General features: G+C 48.3%; 1 protein-coding gene across 6 annotated transcripts in view; it reads left to right on the top strand.

Annotated features, from left to right (window-relative positions):
- The window catches only part of LOC139229827 (protein CutA homolog), a 49923-nt gene extending 27331 nt beyond the window's left edge, over window positions 1–22592 (top strand). For 5 of the 6 annotated variants that reach the window (XM_070861421.1, XM_070861422.1, XM_070861420.1 and 2 more), the window contains one exon: window positions 21704–22592. In XM_070861421.1, coding sequence (XP_070717522.1) covers window positions 21704–21895 — 192 coding nt within the window. In that variant the 3' untranslated portion in view covers window positions 21896–22592. Of the gene's footprint in view, window positions 1–7866; window positions 7917–21703 lie in introns of all 6 variants that reach the window. The other variant, XM_070861424.1, reaches the window with a different exon arrangement.
- Window positions 22593–23244: the final 652 nt, after the last annotated feature.

The following is a 23244-nucleotide window of genomic DNA, read 5'->3' as shown; positions in this document are numbered from 1 at the left end:
CCAAACCTGACATATTCCAGACCATTACCGATACGGCCAAATGACTCTTGTGCATTTTGCTATTTTACTTTCCTGTGAAGATACCCTCCCTCTCTTTAAAACCCCCTTACCCAATTTACAACCTGCGCTCAGCAGGAAGCTGTTTTAATTTTTACCTCATTGTCTGCTGGTCTCACAGACTGCCAAGAAAGAATAGCGGGTTTGCCAATTATTATGAACCCTTGATCCCACAATTGTGTCTGTGCATATTTTGTACATTTACATTTAAATACATCGCCTTTATCGTAGTGATACATCTCCAGGGACTTCACAGCTGGAGGCCAGTTCTGAGCAAGCCTCGGGAAATGAAGGAAGGTGGCTGAAGGTGAGGTCAAAGCGGTTGGCTATAAGGGGCCTTTGGAAAGTACGGAGAGATGTGGTATTGGGCTTGGGGAGAGAGAACTGAAGAATGCGAGCCCTGATAGCTGAAGACATTGTTGCTGGTGGGAGAACCGAGGGGGAAAAACATGGCGGACCAGAGTTGGAAAGGGTGCGGCCAGGAAAATATGGCTAAGGTGAGGATAGTCCATTGTATCCGTCAAGATAAGGATTGAAAGACGAGTTGGTGTATTTGTTTTATAAACCGTGCGGTTCCCGTCTATTCAGCAGGGTAAAGATGAAAGCACTAGTCAGTGTGTTTGTTCTGTAATTGTGTTCGTCAGGATAGGGAATACAGGAATATAATTAATTTGGATTCAGCAGATGTTTACTGATTGCGCAGTTACAATGTTGGATGTTGTGGGAATAATAATTGGGGAGCCCAGGAAAAACATTTGGTCCGTATCATCTAGAGATGGTGTTTTGTGGAAAGTGGAGATAAAAATCAGATTAAGTCCAACTTTTTCATTGCCAAATGGGCTCCAAGGCTCCAGCTGTGTATCATGTAGTGCGTGTGTGCTTTGTGTAGCAGTCTGTTTACCTGCGATGCGGAGCAGTGCACTGTAGGGGCAGAGGTGCCAACAGAAAATGCTGGGATCTGAAAAAGTGTGTTGAAATGGAAAGGAGCGTATTTCAGAGGGGCGATCGGAGCCTCGGATAAATTAATTGGATGGAAAAATTGACCTGAAACAGCAGAGCCGCAGTGGGAATATTGAGTTACAGAGAATTACATAGATTGTACAGTACAGAAACAGGCCATTTGGCCCAACTGGTCTATGCCGGTGTTTATGCTCCACATAAGCCTCCTCCCACCGCTGTTCATCTAACCCTATCTACATATCCTTCGATTCCTTGCTTCCTCATGTACTTGTCTAGTTTTCTAAACCTCTCTACCTCTCCTCCTTTAAGACACTCCTTAAAGCCTATCTCTTTGACTAAGCTTTTGGTCCCCTGCCGTAATTTCTTCTTCTGTGGCTCGGTGTCAGATTTATTTGTTTTGCCTTGTAACACTGCGCTGAAGCACCTTGGGACGTTTTACTATGTTAAAGGCGTTATTTGGCCCTGAAATTCCGTTCGAGCTCTTCCCGCGGGCAAACGACAGAAAAAGAGAAAAAAGATGCGCGCTTACCTGTTGCTGCTGCGCCGATTGGAACTTCCGAGCCTGAGGCCTCCCGTGACTGTGCGTCGCAGTGTGTGTACGTGGGGACGTGCGCAGGCCGGGATCTGGAGACAGCAGCCAATCAGGTGAAGTATAGATTTTCATTCATAGTAATAGGAGATCTATAAGTCCGGAACTCCTATTAGTATGAATTGAGAACCCTCAAACACCCAAAACACAATAAAAAAATAGAAAATAAACTACATATTTAACATTCATTTAAATTAAAGTTCTTATTAAAAAAAATATATATATTTTCCCGACTTTTTAAAAAGTTTTTTTAATGAAGCCTTAAAATAAACTTATCATAGTGGGGAGGGTTTTTAAAAATAAAATGTGTTTTTATAATTTTATTTTTAAATGTTTCTCTATTTTTAACCACTTGCGCCTGTAAAAGTAGGCTGAAAGCCTGCTTTTTCAGGCGCAGGATTTTAAATGATGTTTGCAGGGCAAGATATTCGTAAATATCGGAAATCTTGCAAGAGTCCTTGCTCCCGATCTGCGGATGATCTGTCAAGCCAGAAACTTGGTATATCGGTAAAGCCGGTTTTCAGCGCATGCTCATTGCATGCTGAAACCCGGCTTTTCCGATGCCTTCCCAGGTCCATAGAAACTTCGTACGGACCCGGGACATCGGAATTTCAGGGCCAGTGTGTTGTTGTTCCCCTTAAATGCATCAATGCTGTTCGCCTCAGTGGAATCATAGCAATTTACAGCATAGAAGGAGGCCATTCGGCCCATCATGTGGGCCACCCATTCCCTTGTAAAAAAAAAAAGTTTAAGTCCCCATTACATTTATTGTTGACTATCTTTTATATTTATTACTAGCAGTCTGGACCGGCGTGCTCAATGTTGAACTCCGTGCTGGTGCGAAGCTGTGAATTGCTCGCGCAGCCCCTTAAAGGTGTTGCGCACCCCAACAAAGAAAAAATGATGGGGAACACGGCTTATGACCTGTCGTTTTGGTCTCCCCTGCACAAGTGGGAACATCTTCTCTACGCCACCCTTCGTTTCAAAGACCTCGTATTGGGTCGCCCCCTCGCCCTTCTCTTGTTCAAAGAAGCAGTCGAGATGGATCGAGTGCAGACTTTAAAAAAAAAACCATGCTGAGCAGGAGTAAAAGGGTTACTCAGACCATATAGTTTGGGTGGAGATTGCTGCGCAAAGTACCAGTGTCTGAGGCAAGCACAGAGGTTCTGAGGTTGTCCAACGCGGTAACTGCTTAATTGATTCAAGGCCATCGCTTTCAATTGCAACTATCTTTGCCGCTCTCACAGGTTGGCTACCCAGTCAATATTGATAATGTTTCATCTCATGCAGTTATGAGAGATGCAGCCATTCACTGCCCTCAGTTTCAGTGTAACCATGGAAACCGTCCCCAACCACCTTTTGCACAGATCAAGTGAGTCAAGCCTCTAACCTGGAGTAGTGGGTTTGACTGGCAGTTGTATCTGTGAACTTTGACAAGGGGACATGGCCATGATCCCACAACCTTTTGATTCTTAAGGGGAGGATTACATAGGATTACAAACACCACTATCGTGATATTTAATGTTTCCTGTTCTTGTATAAAAAAAACGCTTCATAGTTTAACTCGAGTAATCATCTCTACAAACAGCCAATAATATTTAATCTGAGCCACTTTTGTTAAACCTCTATTGTTCCCCGTTCACTTTTGTATTACGTAGGATACACGGCACAGAAACGGACCATTCAGCCCAACCAGTCCATGCCAGCGTTTATGCTCCACTCGAGCCTCCTCCCGTCTTTCCTCATCTAAATCTATCAGCAGAATCCTCTATTCCCTTCTCCCTCATATGCCTGTCCAACCTCCCCTTAAACGCATCGATACTATTCACTTCAACCACTCCCTGTGGTAGTGAGTTCCACATTCTCACCACTCTCTGGGTAAAGAAGTTTTGAATTCCCGATTGGATTTCTTGGTGACTATCTTATATTGATTATGACCTTCCCCACAAGTGGAAACATTCTCTCTGTATCCACTCTATCAAAACCTTTCATAATTTTAAAGATCTCTATTAGGTCACCCCTCAGCCTTCTCTTTTCAAGAGAAAAGAGACCCAGCCTGTTCATCTTTTCCTGATATGTATACCCTCGCATTTCTGCTAGTACTGAGTCAAACCGACAGCAGTGGGTGCATCGGGGAACCTGATCTGGGCATCCTTGGGATGTCCCTATTTACAGCATTTTGACCTGTGGCCTTGAAGGAACGCACTGTATCTCAGCGGCTGTACATTGTGTGCCAGCTGGCTTCACTCCAGATATATGTGCAACCCAATGAGAGTTAGAATTAGTGTTGGCTCATTCAGGAAAGAGAGACTTGCATTTAAATAGCGTCTTTCACGACCTCAGGGCATCCCAAAGTGCTTTACAACCAATGAAGTACTTTTGAAGTGCCGTCAATGTTGTAATGTAGGGGATGGGATGATGTCGGACAGGAGACCGTCGATTGTCGGCCCAGCAGTCTGAGCGGCCCCTGGCCTGTGAGCATTATCGGAGCAGGCCGGGAGCGGAAGGAGCAGCGTGGAGACATACCACTCCAGGGAGCAGCACGTGCTGGAGCAGGAGAGTGACGGTAGTGAAGAGTGACGTCATCAAGGTTCAGGTCGGTGATTGGAGCGTGGGCAGGTACAGCAGGAGCGGCGAGGTCAGGGCAAAGGAGCGGCCAAGGTCGGGGCGAAGCAGCGGCGAGAGATTGTAGAGGGACGTGATCGGAGCCCAGGAGAGGCGTGAGTTTGGGGCCCAGAAGAAGCGAGGGCCCAGGGGCGGCACGGGCCAGCCCACACTGCGATATGTGTGCGCACTAGGTCTGTGCAGCAGAGCTGGTCTCCAGTCGTCTTGGTTAATCCTTGATACTGGACCAAGACATAGCTCTGTCAAGCCCAAGCACAGGCATCTTTTACCCTTCAAGATTTAGTTCGGACCTGGAATTTAAGGTCCATCATTGAAATACCTGTGAACTTTTTGACGTGGAAGCAAGTCATCCTCGATTCGAGGGACTGCCTATGATGATGATGAATGTAGGAAATGTGGCAGCCAATTTGTGCGTACAGCAAGCTCCCACAAACAGCAATGTGATAATGACTAAGTAATCTGTTTTTTGAGGGATAAATATTGGCCTGGACACTGAGGCGAAACTCCCCAGCTCTTCTTCGAAATAGTCGTGGGATCTTTTACGTCCACCTGAGAGGGAAAACGTTAGTTTAAAGTCTCCTCCGACAGTGTAGCACTCCCTCAGCACTGCACTGGGAGTGTAGGCCTGGATTTTTGTGCTCAAGTCTCTGGAGTGGGTCCTGAACCCACAACCTTCTGACTCGGAGGCAAGAGAGCTACCCACTGAGCCACAGCTGATAGGAGATGAACAGGTGAGGCATAGCGGGGTAATTTGAGAGGAGGGGGTGCAGGGAAAGGTTAGATTGGGCAAAATAAATTACGAGTGTCTTGGGGGGTGAAATTCGGACAAGGGCGGGAACATGAAACAGGCGGTATCGTTTTGGTCACATGTATGGTCACAGTGGCGCCCTGCCCCATTGTCACGTCCACTGACTTCAACAGCACTGAATATTGGGCGTGTGCCGTAGAACGTGGCGGGAAAATCCACCCTCCCGGAAAATCTATTAATGCTTAATCTTCGAGAGTGTCCAACATTGCAATACTCAACATCACTATTGTCTCAGATGTATACACTCCTCTAATTCTGCCCTCTTGAGCATCCCTGATTATAATCGCTCAACCATCGGTTACCTAGGCCCTAAGCTCTGGAACTCCCTCCCTGAACCCCTCCACACCTCTACCCCTCTTTCCTCCTTCAAGACGCTCCTTAAAACCTTCCTTTTTGACCAAGCTTTTGGTCACCTGCGTTCATTTCTCCTTATGCGGTGTCAATTCTTTTAAATCTCGTAATACTCCTGCGGAAGCCCCTTGGGACGTTTCACTACGTTAAAGTGCTATATAAATACGAGTTGTTAAGCGAGAACAGAAGCGACCTCTCAGATGCTGCCTGACTTGCGCGAGCTCTCGCAGCATTTTCTGTGTTTATTGTAAATCGGGATTTCCAGCACCCGCAGTACTTTGGCTTTTGTTCTGGCGATGCTCAAGTGTGTTCTGGTTATCCGGGCGGTCTGGAGTGCGTGAGTTCGAACGATTCCTCCTCCTTTGTGATGTCATGGTCCAGCAGGGGGTCTGTCTCATCGCACAAGGGCCTCCGGGTTTGATACAAAGGGTCCCGCTGTGACGGATCGCCCGCGTTGGAAGCAGAGCCCACATCTGCCTCAGCCGGCTGCCGGTCGGATGGCAGAAACCCCCGGTCGGGCAGAACATCTGCCGCCGCTCCTGCGGGAAGTGCAAGGACATACGGCGGTGTGTTTAAGGGCGATGATTCACTCGTGCACTTTGGGACACCCGTCAGTCTACATGTCAGTACAATAAAGAACTTGCAATTATATCACACCTTTCACAACTTACGTAAACTAGAGGTCTACTTCTTTCCTCCTTCAAGATGCTTTTTTAAAACCAAAGAGAATAGTTAACACATCAAAGCAGTGGAATAATTTACAATTATTAAGAGTGAATTCCAATCACAATGGTGTCATTAAATATTTTACAATATCATGCATAATAGTGTACATGGAGAAGAATTGCTTTGGTCACTGTGTAGCGAAATTGTAAATGTTTTATTTTTACCAAATTTACCATCACTAGATGTGCTGCCAAGAGTAAGTCTTCCTCCAGTTGTAAAATTTGATTGTAATCTTATTTATGAGCTCGTATTAGCATTGAGACTCTTCATTTTACAGTGCTGAATATACTTAGAGGAGTGGTTGGTTGATATCCCTGACGGGCTCTGAAAAGCCTAGTCTCATTCTCCCACTGAGGACTCAGTAGCAGTATGGATCCAAACTCAAAGTTATGACAAGAACAGAATTTTCTCTTAGTTTAGTAAGACTTTGTGAATCTTCTGTATTTCCCTCGGAGATGCTGTGTTTCAGATGAGACGTTAAACCGTCTGCGCTCTCAAGTGGACATAAAAGATCCCGTGGCACTATTTCGAAGAAGAGCCAGGGGAGTTATCTCCGGTGTCTTGGGCCAATATTTATCCCTCAATCAGCATAAAAAAAGCAGATTATCTGGTCATTATCACATTGCTGTTTGTGGAAGCTTGCTGTGCGCAAGTTGGCTGCCGCATTTCCCACACTACAACAGTGACTACATTCCATTTACATTGGCTGTAAAGCGCTTTGAGACATCCGGTGGTCCTGAAAGGCGCTGTATAAATCGAAATCTTTCTTTTAAAACCTACCTCATTTGACCAAGCTTTTGGTCACCCGCCTTAATTTCTCCTTATGTGGCTCGGTGTCAAATTATTTGTCTCATAATACTCCTGTGAAGTGTCTTGGAATGTTTCACTATGTTAAAGGCGCTATATAAATACAAGTTGTTGTGATCCAAAACTCAGCTGCCCGTGTCCTAACTCGCACCAAGTCCCGCTCACCCATCACCCCTGTGCTCGCTGACCTACATTGGCTTCCGGTTAAGCAATATCTCGATTTCAAAATTCTCATCCTTGTTTACAAATCCCTCCATGGCCTCGCCCCTCCCTATCTCTGTAATCTCCTCCAGCCTCACAACCCCCCCCCCCGAGATATCTGCGATCCTCTAATTCTGCCCCCCTGAGCAGCCCTGATTGTAATCCATTAACCATCGGTGGTCGTGCCTTCTGTTGCCTAGGCCCCAAGCTCCCTAAACCTCTCCGCCTCTATTTCTTTCCTCCTTCAAGACGCTCCTTAAAACCTACTTCTTTGACCAAGGTTTTGGTCATTTGCCCTAATTTTTCCTTATGCAGCTCGGTGTCAAATGTTTTGTCTCTCAATACTCCTGTGAAGTGCCTTGGAATGTTGCATATCCGAAAGGGGCTATATAAATACAAGTTATTATTGACCACACAATCAGCTTTAGTGATGTTGAATGAGGATAAATATTGGTCAGGACACTGGGGCGAATGCCCCTGCTATTCCAATAGTTCCAATATTATGTCCGCCTAAACAAACTGAGATTCTGTGTGTCTAACGTCTCATCCGAAAGACAGCGCAGCAGTCCCTCAGCACTGCACTGGAGTGTCAGCCTGGATGACTTGAACCCCACAGATTTCTGACTGAGAGGCAAGAGTGCTGCCCCACTGAGCCATGGCTGACACTTTACAAGTAAGATTTGTGGGAAGTGTGCAAGTGTTTCCTCAGAATAAGGTTGCCTTTATTTGTCTTTTAAAACAGATGATTAAAACACGAAGCACCAAAGTTGGCGATTTAGCGGCGTATGTGCGGTAAGTGAAGCGACTCGGTTTGGCGCACTCTAGTGTCGGAGGAGGGCAGTGCTGTTTGTCGGGCCTGTTGTGGCTCACTCCCCTGCGGTCCACTCGGACTGGCAGGCCGCCGCGAAGGAAGACGCGGAGATGGGACGTGGAACTTTCACATTAACGGTGTCACTATGTGGCTGGCCCCCCCTACCCACTGGTGTTCGCATGGGCACCATTGAGCATTGTTTAGCAAACATGGCTTTACTTTGGGAACGGTAGCACAGTGGTAATGTTACTGGACCAGTAATCCAGAGGCCTGGACTAATGATCCAGAGGCGTGAGTTCAAATCCCACCACGGCAGTTGGGGAATTTAAATTCAGTTAATTAAATAAATGTGGAATTTTTAACAAAAGTTAATATCAGCAATGCCGACCATGAAACTACCCGATTGTTGTAAAAACCCATCTGGTTCACTAATGTCCCTTTCGGGAAGGAAATCTGCCGTCCTTACCCGGTCTGGCCCATATGTGACAGCAGTGAGGTTGACTCTTAACTGCCCTCTGAAATAGCCTAGTGAGCCACTCAGTTGTAACAAACCGCTACGAAAAGCAGCAATTAGGGATGGGCAATAAATGGCTGGGCTTGCCAGCGCCTCCCACATCCCGTGAACACATTTAAAAAAAAAAACTCAAAATATAGTTGCTCTGAGAAGGTAGCACTCCTTCGATGCTTCACTGGTCAGCCAAGAAGGCCTGCCATTGCGTACTTATCCAATGTGGTTGAGTGTTCATCCCAAAGGCTCAGGTTTGGGACCCAGAGTTCACTCCCAAATGTTCCATCCAATCTCTGACCAAGCTCTTACCTGGATCGTCCTACCACATCTGCAGGAGCTTCTTGTCTCTTCCGTGTCAGTTTCCATCTCACAGTCAGCTGTGGCTCAGTGAGCAGCACTCTCACCTGAGTCAGACGGTTGTGAGTTCAAGTCCCACTCCAGAGACTTGAGCACAAAAATTCAGGCTGACACTCCCAGTGCAGTGCTGAGGGAGCGCTGCACCGTCGGAGGTGCCCTCTTTCAGATGAGACGTTAAACCGAGGCCCTGTCTGTTCTCTCAAGTGGCCGTAAAAGGCTCTATTTCGAAGAAGAGCAGGGGACTTATCCCCGACGTCCTGGGGCCAATAATTATCCCTCAAGTCAACATAACAAAAACAGATTATCTGGGTCATTATCACATTGCTGTGTGTGGGAGCTTGCTGTGCACAAATTGGCTGCCCCATTTCCCACATTACAACAGTGACTACACTCCAAAAGTACTTCATTGGCTGAAATGCGCTTTGAGATGTCTGGTGGTCGTGAAAAGCGCTATATAAATGCAAGTCATTTTTGTATTTTTCCCCTGGATGGGATGCTACCAAAAGAACATAAGAAATAGGAACAGGAGTAGACCATTTGGCCCCTCGAACCTGCTCCGCCATTCAATAAGATTGTGGATTCAGCTCCATTTCCCTGCCCGCTCTCCATAACCCTTTACTCCCTTATCGCTCAAAAATCTGTCTATCTCCGTCTTAAATATATTCAATGACCCAGACTCCACAGCTCTCTGGGGCAGCGAATTCCACAGATTTACAACCCTCTGAGAGAAGCAATTCCTCCTCATCTCAGTTTTAAATGGGCTTTCTGTCTGAGGGGCAGTCCCTCTCTTGCCACTCACGCCCCCTCCCGCTGTTGCACATTTTCTTGCCCCTCTCTTTCGCGTCCACTCTGACATGCTCAGTGCCGCTGCCGTTCTTTCCCATTTTTCTGCACAAGCTCCCAGGCCGGGTGCCTCTCCATGGCCTTCCTCTCTGCCTGCTTACCGCGTCAGGTCGAGACTCTTTGTCCCACGAGACTCAACTGTGCCATAGCCCATGCTCCGCAGTCGTCCCCTACCCCAAGCTCATCTCGCTCTCCTGGTCCCTGTACTACAGGCCTCAGGCCTTCACCTTGGCCAAAAAAAATGAAAGAAGACGCTACACACAACAGTGCCCACAAATCGTGGGCAATTTGACAATGATCTAACAACTTTTTTTTATAAATGTTGGTTGAGGGCTAAACATTGCCCAGGAGATCGAGGGGAGGAACTCCCCTGCTCTTCTTTGAAGTGGTGTCGTGGGATCTTTTATATCCACCTGAGAGGGCAGACGAAGCCTTCATCTGAAAGACGACACCTCTGAAGGCCAAACGCGCCCTCAGTACTGGCACTCCGAGTGTCAGCCTTGCTTTAGTGTTCTGGAGTGGGACTTTTTTTTCCCCAAAATATACTTTATTCATATAAAATTTTCACAATACATTGTAAATTCAGCAATTCCATACAATTCGTTTGGATGCTGACAGCAGTTCCATACAATGCACTAGCGTGCATTTCATTTCAAGGTACAGTTTAGTACAATCCGTAAATCACGTTACATGTAGTGCTGTGCAAATGAGGGTATTACATGGAGCAGATGAGAACAGGTTTACATTACATTCCAGGATACATTTCAATACCGATCACGAATCACGTTACATGTAGCACTGTGCAGATGATAGCAGTACACGGAACGGATGAGAATACATTTACATTTCTTTACAAGTTACTAAACAGTGCAGAGACTTTCATTATACATGGCACAACGCAGGTGTTTTTCAGTACGTGGTGCTCTATGTATACAAGCAGATTAACAAGTACAGCCCGAGGGGGTCTGATTCCATCCCCTGGGTTTACCGTGGTGGAAGGGCTTTAAACTGTGGCTCTTCCCCATCGTGCCTTTGCAGCGACTGCACCAATTTTTAGTGCGTCCCTCAGCACGTACTCCTGGATCTTGGATTGTGCCAGTCTGCAACACGCAGATGTGGATATCTCCTTGCTCTGGAAGACCAGCAAGTTTCGGCAAGTCCAAAGTGCGTCTTTCACCGAGTTGATGGCCCTCCAGCAGCAGGTGATGTCTGTCTCGGTGTGTGTCCCTGGGAACAGCCCGTAGAGCGCAGAGTCCTGTGTTACGGAGCTGCTCGGGATGAACCTCGACAGCAACCACTGCATCTCCATCCAGACCTGCCTTGCAAAGGGGCAGTCCCAAAGGAGGTGGATGACAGTCTCGTCCGTACCACAGCCAACTCGGGGGCAGAGTGCCGTGTCTCTGAAACCCCGGCTGTGCATGAACGCTCTGACGGGTAGGGCCCTCCTCACCGCCAACCAAGCTACATCTTGGTGCTTGTGTGAAAGCTCTGGCGATGAGACATTCTGTCAAATGAGTTCGACAGTCTGCTCGGGGAACCGTCCGACAGGATCCATCATCTTCTTCCGTAGGCCGTCCAGGCCCTTGCATGCCGACCACTGCTTTATGGCCTTGTGGTCAAAGGTGTTTTTCTTGAAAAACGTTTCCACGAAGGACAGGTGCTGAGGCATGGTCCAACTGGTTGGAGCGTTCCGCAGCAGCCTGGCCAGACCCATCCTTCACAACACCGGGGACAGATAGAATCTCAGACACTTGGTGTTTGCGTACGAAGGGTCTATGCACAGCTTGATGTAGCCGCACACAAAGGTAGCCATCAGGATGAGGGCCACGTTCGGAACGTCCAGTGATTTGCGGATCGTGTCTCTGCGGACACAGTCCATTTTCGATCTCCAGACGAAGTGGAAGACGGCTCGGGTGACGACCACGGTACAGGGGCCGGGTATGGGCCAGACCTGCGCCACGTACAACAACAGCAAGAGCACCTCACCCCTGGTGACCAGGTTCTTTCCTGCAATGGTGAGGGAGCACAGCTTCCACTATCCCAGTTTCTGTTTGGCTTTAGCGATACGCTTCTTCCAGTCTTTTGCGCACATCCCATCTGCTCCGAACCATATTCCCAACCCCTTCAGGTAATCTGACTTCATGTTGAAGGGAATAAAGGATCGGTCGGCCCAGCTTCCAAAGAACATGGTCTCACTTTTGCTGCGATTAACCTTCGTCCCCGAGGCCAGTTCAAACTGGTCGCAGATTGTGAGCAACCTGCGGACTGACAGCGGATCCGAGCAAAAGACGGTGATGTCGTCCATGTACAGGGAGGTCTTGACCTGAGCGCCTCTGCTGCCTGGGATCGTCACCCCCCTGCTGCCTGGGATCGTCACCCCCCCTAATGCCCGCATCCTTCTTGATGGACTCGGCAAAGGGCTCGATATAGCACACAAACAAGACAGAGGAGAGGGGACAGCCTTGCCTGACTCCAGACCTGATCGGAAAGCTTTCAGTTTCCCACCCGTTGATTAGAACTGTGCTACTGATGTCTGTGTAGAGCAGTTGGATCCAATTGCAGATTCTCTCCCCAAACCCCATCTTGGAGAGCACGTACATCAGGTACGTGTGCGATATCCTGTCAAAGGCCTTCTCCTGGTCCAAGCTGATTAAACAGGTGTCCACCCTCCTGTCCCGCACGTAGGCGATCGTATCCCTGAGTAGCACGAGGCTATCAGAGACCTTCCTGCCGGGGACAGCGCAGGTCTGGTCCGGGTGGATCACCAGCTCTAGAGCAGACTTGACCCTGTTTGCAATGACCTTCAACAGGATCTTGTAGTCCACATTGAGCAGCGAAATGGGCCGCCCATTTTTGATTTCCTCCCTCTGCCCCTTCTGCTTGTAGATGATGCCTTTCCTCATTGATTCTGACATACTGCCGGCCAGAAGCATACCCCTCTACACTTCCAGCAGGTCTGGGCCTATCCAGTCCCACAGAGCCGAGTACAACTCGACCGGTAAGCCGTCGCTTCCGGGAGTTTTACTCGTCGCGAGGGACCGGACAGCCTTTGTCAGCTCGTCCAGAGTTAGCGGGTGGTCCAGACTCTCCCGCTCGCTGTCGTCTAAGACCTCCGAAATAGACGACAGGAAGGACTGGGAGGCTGCGCGGTCTGTGGGCTTGACGTCAGCATGTCAGGCTGCGAAGACGTCACAGAACCATCTTCTTCCTTTAAGCTGCTGATCACAGAGCTCCCTCTGTGTACCTTTTGGAAGAAGAAACGCGAACACGTCTCATCCTGCTCGACGGAGCGGACTCTGGAGCGGAAGATGATTTTGGAGGACTCTGAGGCAAAGAGCGAGGCTTACTGACCCTTCACCTCTTGGAGTTCCTCCGTGACATTGACCCCCATCGACTGCAGCAGGAGCAGGTTTTGCATACTCTTCTGGAGTTGGGACAATTCCCTCTGTCTCCCTCTCACCTCCTGAACACCTTTTGACGATGAAGAACCTCTTGATGTTTGTTTTGATTGCTTCCCACCAGTGCATCAGGGAATCACAGAGGGGTTTTACGGTTCTCCAATCTTTGTAATCCCTCTTGAGTTCCTCGATGTTTTCCGGGGTCAACAGTTTCACGTTGAGCTTCCATATCCCCCTGCCAACTTTCTGGTCTTCCTGTTGGAGGCAGTCGGCCAGTAGGAGGCAGTGGTCAGAGAAGAACACTGGCGTGACGTCGGTGGATCTGACCTTAAGCGTGTGGGACATAAACAGGAAGTCTATTCTGGAACGGACGGACCAGTCTGTTCTCGACCAGGTGTATCTGCGCGGTGCTCCATCTGCAGGGTTGCTGAAGACATCGCACAGTTTGGCATCTTTTACCACGTCCATCAGAAGTTTGGATGTGATGTCCAGTTTGCTGTCGGCTCTGCTGGATTGTCCAGCCGCATCGATGATGCAGTTGAAATCACCGCCCAGAACGACCGGTCTGGATGTTAATTAGCCTTCGAGGAACATTTTTATACAATACATCTGCTACGAGTAGGCGGTCGCCCAACACCTCCTTAACTTCAGTGATGGTGAAGTGGCCTCCCCGCAGTAGAATGCCCAGGCCGGAGGAACGGCAATCGTTGCCTCCTGACCAGACAGATGTTCTGTGGAACCACCATTGCAACCACTGCCGGTAACTGCTGAAGTGCGGCAGGCCACACTGTTACAAGAATAGCAGGTCTGCCTTGACCTTGGCGATGTACCCCAAGGTGGAAACACATCGCGTGGTCGATTTAACGCTACGCACATTAATGGATGCAATCTTTAAACCTATTTTTAAATTGGTGATTACAGTCCAAACATTACATTACAAACACGCATTCCTTTGGCCCTGTGGCCTGTTCCTGCATACATAGGTTAGCTTTAAAATCATCTGCACCTTGGCTGAGATATGGGTTGTCCTCTGCCTTGGGGATGGTTCGACCAGGGGACGCCAGCAGTGTGGACGGGAGGTCCTCCATGTCAACTGGGCTGCCCTCGCCTGGTGTTGGTTGTTCCTTGTGTGCATCCCCTGTGGTGTCATCGCTCACGGCATTCTGGAGCTGGGGTGCATCTGTCACTTCATCGCTCCCAGAGATCCGGAGCCGGGGTGCATTGGTGGCTTCATCGCTCCCAGAGATCTGGAGCCGGGGTGCATTGGTGGCTTCATCGCTCCCAGAGATCCGGAGCAGGGGTGCATCGGTCACTTCGCTGCTCCCAGGGTCCCGGAGCTGGGCTGCGTTGGTCGCACTGGCGTTTTGCCTCCTCTTCTGCTGGTGGTAGTGGGGGCTTTTGCCTCACCCTTCGTCATCGGAAGAGCTGCAGCCACTGCTGTCCGTCGTGGACTCTAGCCGTCTTTTGCCCCTCGTTTCTGCAGGAGGCCTTTTTTCCTTTGATTTGCGGGCTGCCGCCTTCTTGGTGACGCGCTGCCATTCCTGTTCCTCTTCTGCTTCTGCTCCCTGCTCTTCCATGGACTCGGTGTCTCGGGGGAGAGTTACACTGTTGGGTGTTTGTGTTAGTGTCTGGCGGCTTGCCGTGGCAGACTTCCCTCCATCCTCTCGGTCAGTGTCGACTAGGGCAGTAGTTTGTTCGCACGGTGTCTTGGTGGGGAGGGACGTGTCGGTCTCCTCTGGGGTGTTGCGCTCCTCAGCTTCCGCCTCACATGTCACCATATTTATTTTGCCGCCTCCGCATAGCTGAAATTGTGCTTGGGGCAGGCTTTGTACAGATGTCCAGCCACACCACAAAGGTTGCAGCACTTGCTCTCTTTGCAGTCCTTTGTCTGGTGTCCTTCCTCCTTGCAGTTGCGGCAAATGACTGCTTTGCAGCTTGCCGCCACGCGGCCTGCTTTCCCGCAGGGTCGGCACACATTGGGTTGTCCAGCGTACACCATGTAGCCCTGACTTCCTCCGATGGCGAAGCTGGGGGCGGGGGGGGGGGGGGGCGGGGGCGGGTGCAGGATGGTTCCATTGGCGTCCGCTTTTAAAGTGACCTGGATGTGGTGCTTGCTGGTCCAAATCCCATGCAAGTCCTTCACGTCCACTCTGATGCCTGTCCCATCGACATACCTGACGAGGAATGTCAGCACATCAATGACTGGGTTGTGGTGGGGCTTGTTACATATGCACTGTGATTAGTGCTCTTCCTCTGCGATGGAAGGGTGAACAGTGGTTCTGCAGTCACTATTGACCGCAGCAGTTCAGCCATCTCCTTCAATGCCTTCAGGAATTTTAGGCATTGGGTGACGTTTTTGAAGGTTACATCAAAGTAGCCTCTCTTCGGAAAGCCCTGCCGGGCGAAGATCGCCGCAATCTTCATGCTGCACGATTCAAGCAGGATGTTCTTGACGAAGAAGGACCGGTCGATTGTCGTCACTCCCCTCGCTTTCTTAGCAGTCACTCGAATGGTACTTCGAACCACCTGGTTCGCCGCTCGGTTGGCCGCCATTCGGTTTGCATCGTCGTCCTTTCGGCTTGTGTTTTGGCCAAAGCCTTCAATCTTTTGTGCTCTGGAGTGGGACTTGAACCCACAACCTTCTGACTCGGAGGCGAGAGAGTGCTACCCACTGAGCCCCCGGCTTGACATCTCCATTTGAGAGGCCTGCTTGGTGAGGTGGCTAACAGCTATCCATTCAGCACTGCCATGTAACTGCCCCTGGGAGTGTCTAGATACCAGGTTTGACTTGGATGGTGATTTCCACCTTCTCTTAATAAGGAATTGGATGGGTTCATTGTGCACCTTCCAGTGGAAGTTCGACAGAATCTGCTCTGATCTCCATTTTACTGCTGTGGAAACAGACTGCAGGGAAACTCTCACCGAGCTCCCTCTGGTGGTAGAAAGAGGTGCTGCAGTGTTTCAATTGCTGCTTGGCTTTTGAACACTGTGGTGGATGAAATAAGACGAAAGACTTGGATTTATATAGCGCCTTTCATGACCACCGGACATCTCGAAGTTTTTACAGCCAATGAAGAACTTTTGAAGTGTAGTCACTGTTGTAATGTGGGAAACACGGCAGCCAGTTTGCACACAAGCAAGCTCCCACAAACAGCAATGTGATAATGACCAGATAATCTGTTTTACTCATGTTGATTGTGGGATAAATATTGGCCCCAGTACACCAGGGATAACTCCCCTGCTCTTTTCAAAATAGTGCCATGGGATTTTTTTACGTCCACCTGAGAGAGCGGACGGGGCCTCGGTTTAACGTTTCATCTGAAAGACGGCACCTCCCACAGTGCAGTACTCCCTCAGCACTGCACTAGGAGTGTCAGCCTGGATTAATGTGCTCAAGTCCCTGGAGTGGGACTTGGACCTACAAACTCCTGACTCAGATGCGACGGTGCGACTCACTGAGCACAGCTGACTCGTCAATCGTGCTTTAATATTGATTTGTGAACTAGTTATTTTAAATGGGTTAACATATTTGCTCAAATATCAGACTTGGGAATTGTCAAGGACAGGTTGCATAGACTAGGCCCTCGAGTATAGAAGATTAAGAGGGTGATCTAACCAAGATGTTTATGATGATTAAACGATTTGATAGGGTAGATCGCGAGAACCTGTATAAAGCACAGGTTCCGCCCCAGTTGGAGTATTGTGTCCAATTCTGGATACTGCACTTTAGGAAGGATGTGAAGGTCTTAGAGAGGGTGCAGAAAAGATTAACGAGAATGATTCTAGGAATAAGGGACTTCAGTTACGTGGCTAGACAGGAGAAGCTGGGTTTGTTCTCCCTGGAGCAGAGGAGATGGTGGAGAGCGCCAGTTCAAACAATCACAGGGCAGGAGAGTGGAGGGTTCCAGTTCAAACAATTGCAGGACAGAGAGTGGAGAGCACGAGTTCAAACAATTTTAGTCTTTAACTAAGGGCAGAGGGATACACAAAAAAATTTTGTTAATTAATCTAATAACTAGAGGCACGGCAGGGCAGCTCAGTCCCATGGAGTGCACATCCTGTGCCATGTGAGAAGTCCTGGACGCTTCGCGTAGCCTGGACGACCACATGTGCACGAAGTGTCTGTCGCCAGCGACAGCAACTTGAGCTCCGGGGTTCGGAGCTTGAGCGGCGGCTGGAGTCACTGCGGTGCATCCGCGAGGCTGAGAACTTCATGGATAGCACGTTTCCAGAGGTGGTCAGCCCGCAGCATAAGAGTGTGCAGGCCGAGAGGGAATGGGTGACCGCCAAACAGAAGTGGAGGACCAGGTAGTTAGTGCAGGAGTTCCCCGAATCTATCTCGCTCTCTGTTCTGTTTCTGTTCTGAGTACTGGTGGGTGGGGGGGGGGGCGATGGTTCCTCTGGGGAGTGCAGTCAAAGCCAAGTCCATGGCACCACGGGTGGCTCAGCTGCACGGGGCGGGGGCCGGGGGGGGGAGGAAGAATGGAAGAGCAATAGCAGTAGGGGATTCGATAGTCAGGGGAGCAAACAGGCATGTCTGCGGCCGCAAATGTGACTCCAGGATGGTATGTTGCCTCCCTGGTGCCAGGGTCAAGGATGTCACCGAGCAGCTGCAAGGCATTCTGTGGGGAGAGGGTGAACACCCAGAGGTCGTGGTCCATATTGGTATCAATGACGTGGGTAGAAAAAGGGATGAGGTCCTGCAGGAAGATTTTAGGGAGCTAAGCGAGAGATTAAAAAGCAGAACCTCAAATGTAGTAATCTCCGGATTACTCCCGGCGCCACGTGCCAGTGAGTACAGAAAGAGGAGGATAGAGCAGATGAATGCGTGGCTGGAGAGATGGTGCAGGAGGGAGGGCTTTAAATTTCTGAGGCATTTTGGGACCATTTCTGGGGGAGGTGGGACCTGTACAAGCCAGATGGGTTGCACCTCAACAGAGCCGGAACAAAAATCCTCGTGGGGGGTGGTGCTCGTGCTGTTGGGGAGGGTTTAAACAAGCTTGGCAGGGGGATAGGAACCTGAGAATAAATTCAGAAGGGAGTGAAGCAAAGCTGAAATTGGAAAGCAGAAATATAGAAAGTGAATTTGAAAGGCAGAGGAAACAAGGACTAGAAAATAGACAACAAGGGAGTTTGGCAGTACTAAATGGTATATATTTCAATGCAAGGAGTATATGGAATAAAGCAGATGAGCTGAGAGCACAGATAGACACTTGGAAGTATGATATAGCTATTATGAGACATGGCAGGTATGGCAGCTCAACATTCCTGGTTACAGGGTTTTCAGACGGGATAGAGAGGGGGATTAAAAAAAGGAGGGGGGTGTCACAGTATTGATTAAAGAAACAATTGCAGATATGTTAGAAGGATTATCAAATGAGGCCATATGGGTTGAATTGAAGAACAAAAAAGGGGCGATCACACTGCTGTGAGTGTACTGTAGACCCCCAAACAGTCAGAGGGAGATAGAAAAGCAAATATATTGGCAAATTTCTGAGAAGTGCAAAAACTATAGGGCAGTAATAGTAGGGGATTTCAACTACCCGAATAAAATTAGTGTGACAGGTATAGAGGATGCAGAATTCCTAAAATGCATTCAGGAGAACTTTTTTAGATAGTATGTAACAAGCCTAACAAGGGAGGGGCGGTTCTGGACTTAGTTTTAGGGAATGAAGTTGGGCAGGTGGAAGGGGTATCAGTGGGAGAGCATTTTGGTGCTAGTGATCACAATTCAGTTAGATTTAGGGTAGTTATGGAAAAGGATAAAAGTTCTCAATTGGGGAAAAGCCAATTTTGCTAAGCTGAGATGGGATTTAGCCAAAGTGAACTGAAAACAGCTACTTGAAGGTAAATCAGTGTCAGAGCAGTGGATTCAGAGCAAGTATGTTCCCTTAAGGAAAAAGGGTGGGACTAACAAATCTAGAGTCCCCTGGATGTCAAGGAACATACAGGGTAGGATAAAGAAAAAAAGGGAGGCTTATGACAGATACCGAGGGCTCAATACTGCAGAAACTCTGGAGGAGTATAGAACGTGCAGGGGTAAAATTAAAAAGGAAATTAAGAAAGCAAAGAGAGAGCATGAAAACATTTTGGCAAGTAAAATCAAGGAAAACCCAATGATATTTTATAAATACATTAAGAGCAAGAGGATAACTAAAGAAATAGGACCTATTAGAGACCATAAAGGAAATCTGTGTGTGGAGGCGGAAGATGTGGGTATGGTTCTTAATGAATACTTTTCACAAAAGAAAGGAGGCGATGCAGACACTGCTATCGAGGAGGAGGAGTGTGAAATATTGGATGAAATAAACACAGTGAGAGAGGAAGTATTAAGGGACTTAGCAGCTTTGAAAGTGGATAAATCCCCAGGCCCGGATGAAATCTATCCCAGGCTGTTAAGAGAAGTAAAAGAGGAAATAGCAGAGGCTGTGACCGTCATTTTCCAATTCTCTCTGGCAACAGGTATGGTGCTAGAGGACTGCTAACGTTGTACCTTTGTTTAAAAAGGGAGAACGGGATAGACCGAGTAATTATAGGCCAGTCAGTCTAACCTTGGTGATGGAAAATTATTGGAAAAAATTCTGAGGGACAGGATAAATCTTCATTTAGAAAGACACGAATTAATCAAGAACAGTCAGCATGGATTTGTCAATGGAAGGTCATGTCTGACTAACTTGATTGAATTTTTTGAGGAGTAACAAAGAGAGTCGATGAGGGCGTTTGATGTAGTGTATATGGATTTTAGCAAAGCTTTTGATAAGGTCCCACATGGCAGACTGGTCATGAAAGTAAAAGCCCAAGGGATTCAGGGCAAAGTGGCAAGTTGGATCCAAAATTGGCTCAGGCAGGAAGCAAAGGGCAATGGTTGATGGGTGTTTTTGTGACTGGAAGGCTGTTTCCAGTGGGGTTCCGCAGGGCTCAGTACTAGGTCCCTTACTTTTTGTGGTATATATCAATGATTAAGAAGTTTTCAGATGATACTAAAATCGACTGTGTGGTTGATAATGAAGAAGAAAGCTACAGACTGCAGGAAGATATCAATGAACTGGTTAGGTGGGCAGAACAGTGCAAATATAATTCAATCTGGAGAAGTGTGAGGTAATACATTTGGGGAGGGCTAACAGAGCAAAAGCGAATACACATTAAATGGTGGGACACTGAGAAGTGTAGATGAACAAAGGGACCTTGGAGTGCATGTCCACAGATCCCTGAAGGCAGCATGCCAGGTAGATAAGGTGGTTAAGAAGGCATACAGAATACTTGTCTTTATTAGTCAAGGCATAGAATACAAGAGCAGGGGGGTTATGCTTGAACTGTATAAAACACTAGTTAGGCCACAGCTAGAGTACTGCGTGTAGTTCTGGTCACATTACAGGAAAGATATGATTGCACTAGAGAGCGTACAGAGGAGATTTACAAGGATGTTGTCTAGACTGGAGAATTTTAGCTATGAGGAAAGATTGGATAGGCTGGGTTTGTTTTCTTTAGAACAGAGGAGGCTGAGGGGAGACCTTATTGAGGTGTATAAAATTATGAGGGGCCTGGATAGAGTGGATAGGAAGAATTTGTTTCCCTTAGCAGGGGGATTAACAGCCAGGGGGCATAGATTTAAAGTAATTGGTAGGAGGTTTAGCCTGGATTTGAGGGGAAAATTCTTCAAGCAGAGGGTGGTGGGGGTTTGGACCTTACTGCCTGAAAGGGTGGTAGAGGCAGAAACCCTCACCACATTTAAAAAGTACTTGGATGTGCACTTGAAGTGCTGTAATCTGCAGGGTTACGGACCAAGAGCTGGAAAATAGGATTAGGCTGGATAACTCTTTGTCAGCCGGCACAGACACGATGGGCTGAAATGGCCTTCTTCCGCGCTATAAATTTCTATGATTCTATTTGATCGAGATGTTCAAAATCATGAGGGGCCTGGACAGAGTAGATAGAGAGAAACTGTTCCCATTGGCAGAAGGGTCGAGAACCAGAGGACACAGATTTAAGGTGATTGGCAAAAGAACCAAAGGCGACGCGAGATAAAACCTTTTTACGCAGCGTGCGGTTCAGATCTGGAAAGCACTGCTGGAAAGGGTGGTGGAGGCAGACTGAATTTTATCTTTCAAAAGGGAGTTGGATAAGTATCTGAAGGAAAACATTTTACAGAGCTACAGGGAAAGGGCAGGGTGGGTATGGGACCAGCTGACAGTCGGCACGGGTTCGACAGGCCGAATGGGCTTCTTCCATGTTGTAACCATTCTATGCTTCAGTGAAACTATTTCCTCTGGTGGGGGGAGTTCAGGACAAGGAGGCATCACCTGAAAATCAGAGCTATGCCATTCAGGGGTGATGTCACTTCTTCACACAAGGGGTAGGGGAAATTTGAAACTCTCCTAAAAAGCTGTTGTCTGGGAGGCTAATGAAAAATTTAAAAACTGTGAGTGATGGATTTTATTTGGGCGAGGATATTAATGTTCACGGGACCAAGGTTGGTGAATAGAGCTGAGATACAGATCAGCCGTGATTGGATCGAGTGGCGGGACAGGCTCGAGGGGCTGAATGGCCTCCTCCTGTTCCTACGCCTCGTGTCCAGAAAGTGGGTCCACGGGCCTTGGAGCTGTTTACTTTTAGCGGTGAAGTGTCAAGTGATATTTCTCTCCCTTCTTCCACCACTCTTTAGGTCAGTTCACCCGTACGAAGTGGCGGAGGTTATCAGCCTACCGATCGACCAGGGAAACCCACCTTACATGAAATGGCTGAGCGAGGTGGTGCCGGAATAAACTCCCGAGCGTTCGAGTGGCAGAGGAGGGGGAGCTTTGCGAGCGCAGTAGCTGCCGGTGACAGACTGTCCTCGAACCCTATTTTTTTTTAGCCCTGCCGCGTCAGTTGCTTTTTTTTTTGAAGTCTCTCCATCCCCAGTCTTCCTCCAGCACTTGACAATGTTTCCTGCTTCCTATTAACAGAAGAAATAGGAGCAGAAGTAGGCCATTCAACCCCCTCGAGTCTGCTCCACCACTCAATAAAATCATGGCTGATCTGATCCTGGACTCAACTCCACTTCCCCACCCGCTCCCCATAACCCTTTACTCCCTTATCGTTCAAAAATCTGTCTATCTCCACCTTAAATATATTCAATGGCCCAGCCTCCACAGCTCTCTGGGGTAGAGAATTCCACAATTTTACGACCTTCTGAGAGAGGAAATTTCTCCTCCTCTCTGTTCGAAATGTATAAAACTATTGATGGCCCGCGACCAGATTTGAAAGGCTTTCGCGTGTTGTCTTATTTTCTCGCTTGCAAGCGAGAAATCAGCCGCGGCCGAGGTCCCTTGCCTACAGGGGAGCACTTGGTCTGGTCACTTGTGCCCTGTGAGTGTTTTGCTGCTCCTTTCGCCTACCGAGCCCCAGTCACTGCACTGAAGGACTTTGAGATGATCGGACAGCATTCCTGAGGTGCTACAGAAAGGAAAGTACTCTGTCCTCGTCATGAACACGGGCCTCACGAGCATTTTTTTTTCGTTTTTAGCGGTAGTCCCTCTGCTAATTTCTCATTAAAGATTCGCTCAGATTTATGCCTCTTTTCTAGATTTAGTTTGTACCTTTTCTTGCGTATATTTTTTGTCCCGTTACTCACGACGCTGTCCTGCTGATTGTTCTGCTATCTCGGACGCGCTGCTCGAGCAACCCTGCGGAAGTGTGTGTTCAGCAGAATTTCTTCGCCAGCCCGTGACCCCAGAATGGAAAGAAAGACTTGCATTTATATAACGCCTTTCATGACCACCGGACGTCTCAAAAAGAACCTTGCAGCCAATGAAGTACATTTGGAGTGTAGTCACTGTCGTAATATAGGAAACACAGCAGCCAACTTGCGCATGGTAAGCTCCCACAAACAGCAATGTAATAACGGCCAGATAATCTGTTTTTATGTTATGTTAATTGAGGGTTGAATGTTGGCCAGAACACTGGGGATAACTCCCTGCTCTTCTTTGAAATAGTGCCATGGGATCTTTTACACCCACCTGAGAGTGCAAAGGGTACCTCGGTTTAACGTCTCATCCGAAAGACGGCACCTCCAACAGTGCAGCTCTCCCTCAGCACTACACTGGGAGTGTCAGCTTAGATTGTTTTTGTGCTCAAGTCCCTGGAGTGGGATTTGAACCCTCTGACTGAGGCAACTGTGCTACCCATTGAGCCACAGTTGAGTATATCAACATGAGGGCGAGT

The sequence above is a fragment of the Pristiophorus japonicus genome, chromosome 19, assembly GCF_044704955.1.
Source record: "Pristiophorus japonicus isolate sPriJap1 chromosome 19, sPriJap1.hap1, whole genome shotgun sequence".
In the NCBI taxonomy this organism is placed as follows: domain Eukaryota; kingdom Metazoa; phylum Chordata; class Chondrichthyes; family Pristiophoridae; genus Pristiophorus; species Pristiophorus japonicus.
Note: the sequence above shows the minus strand (reverse complement) of the source record. Positions and strands in the feature narration are given on the sequence as shown.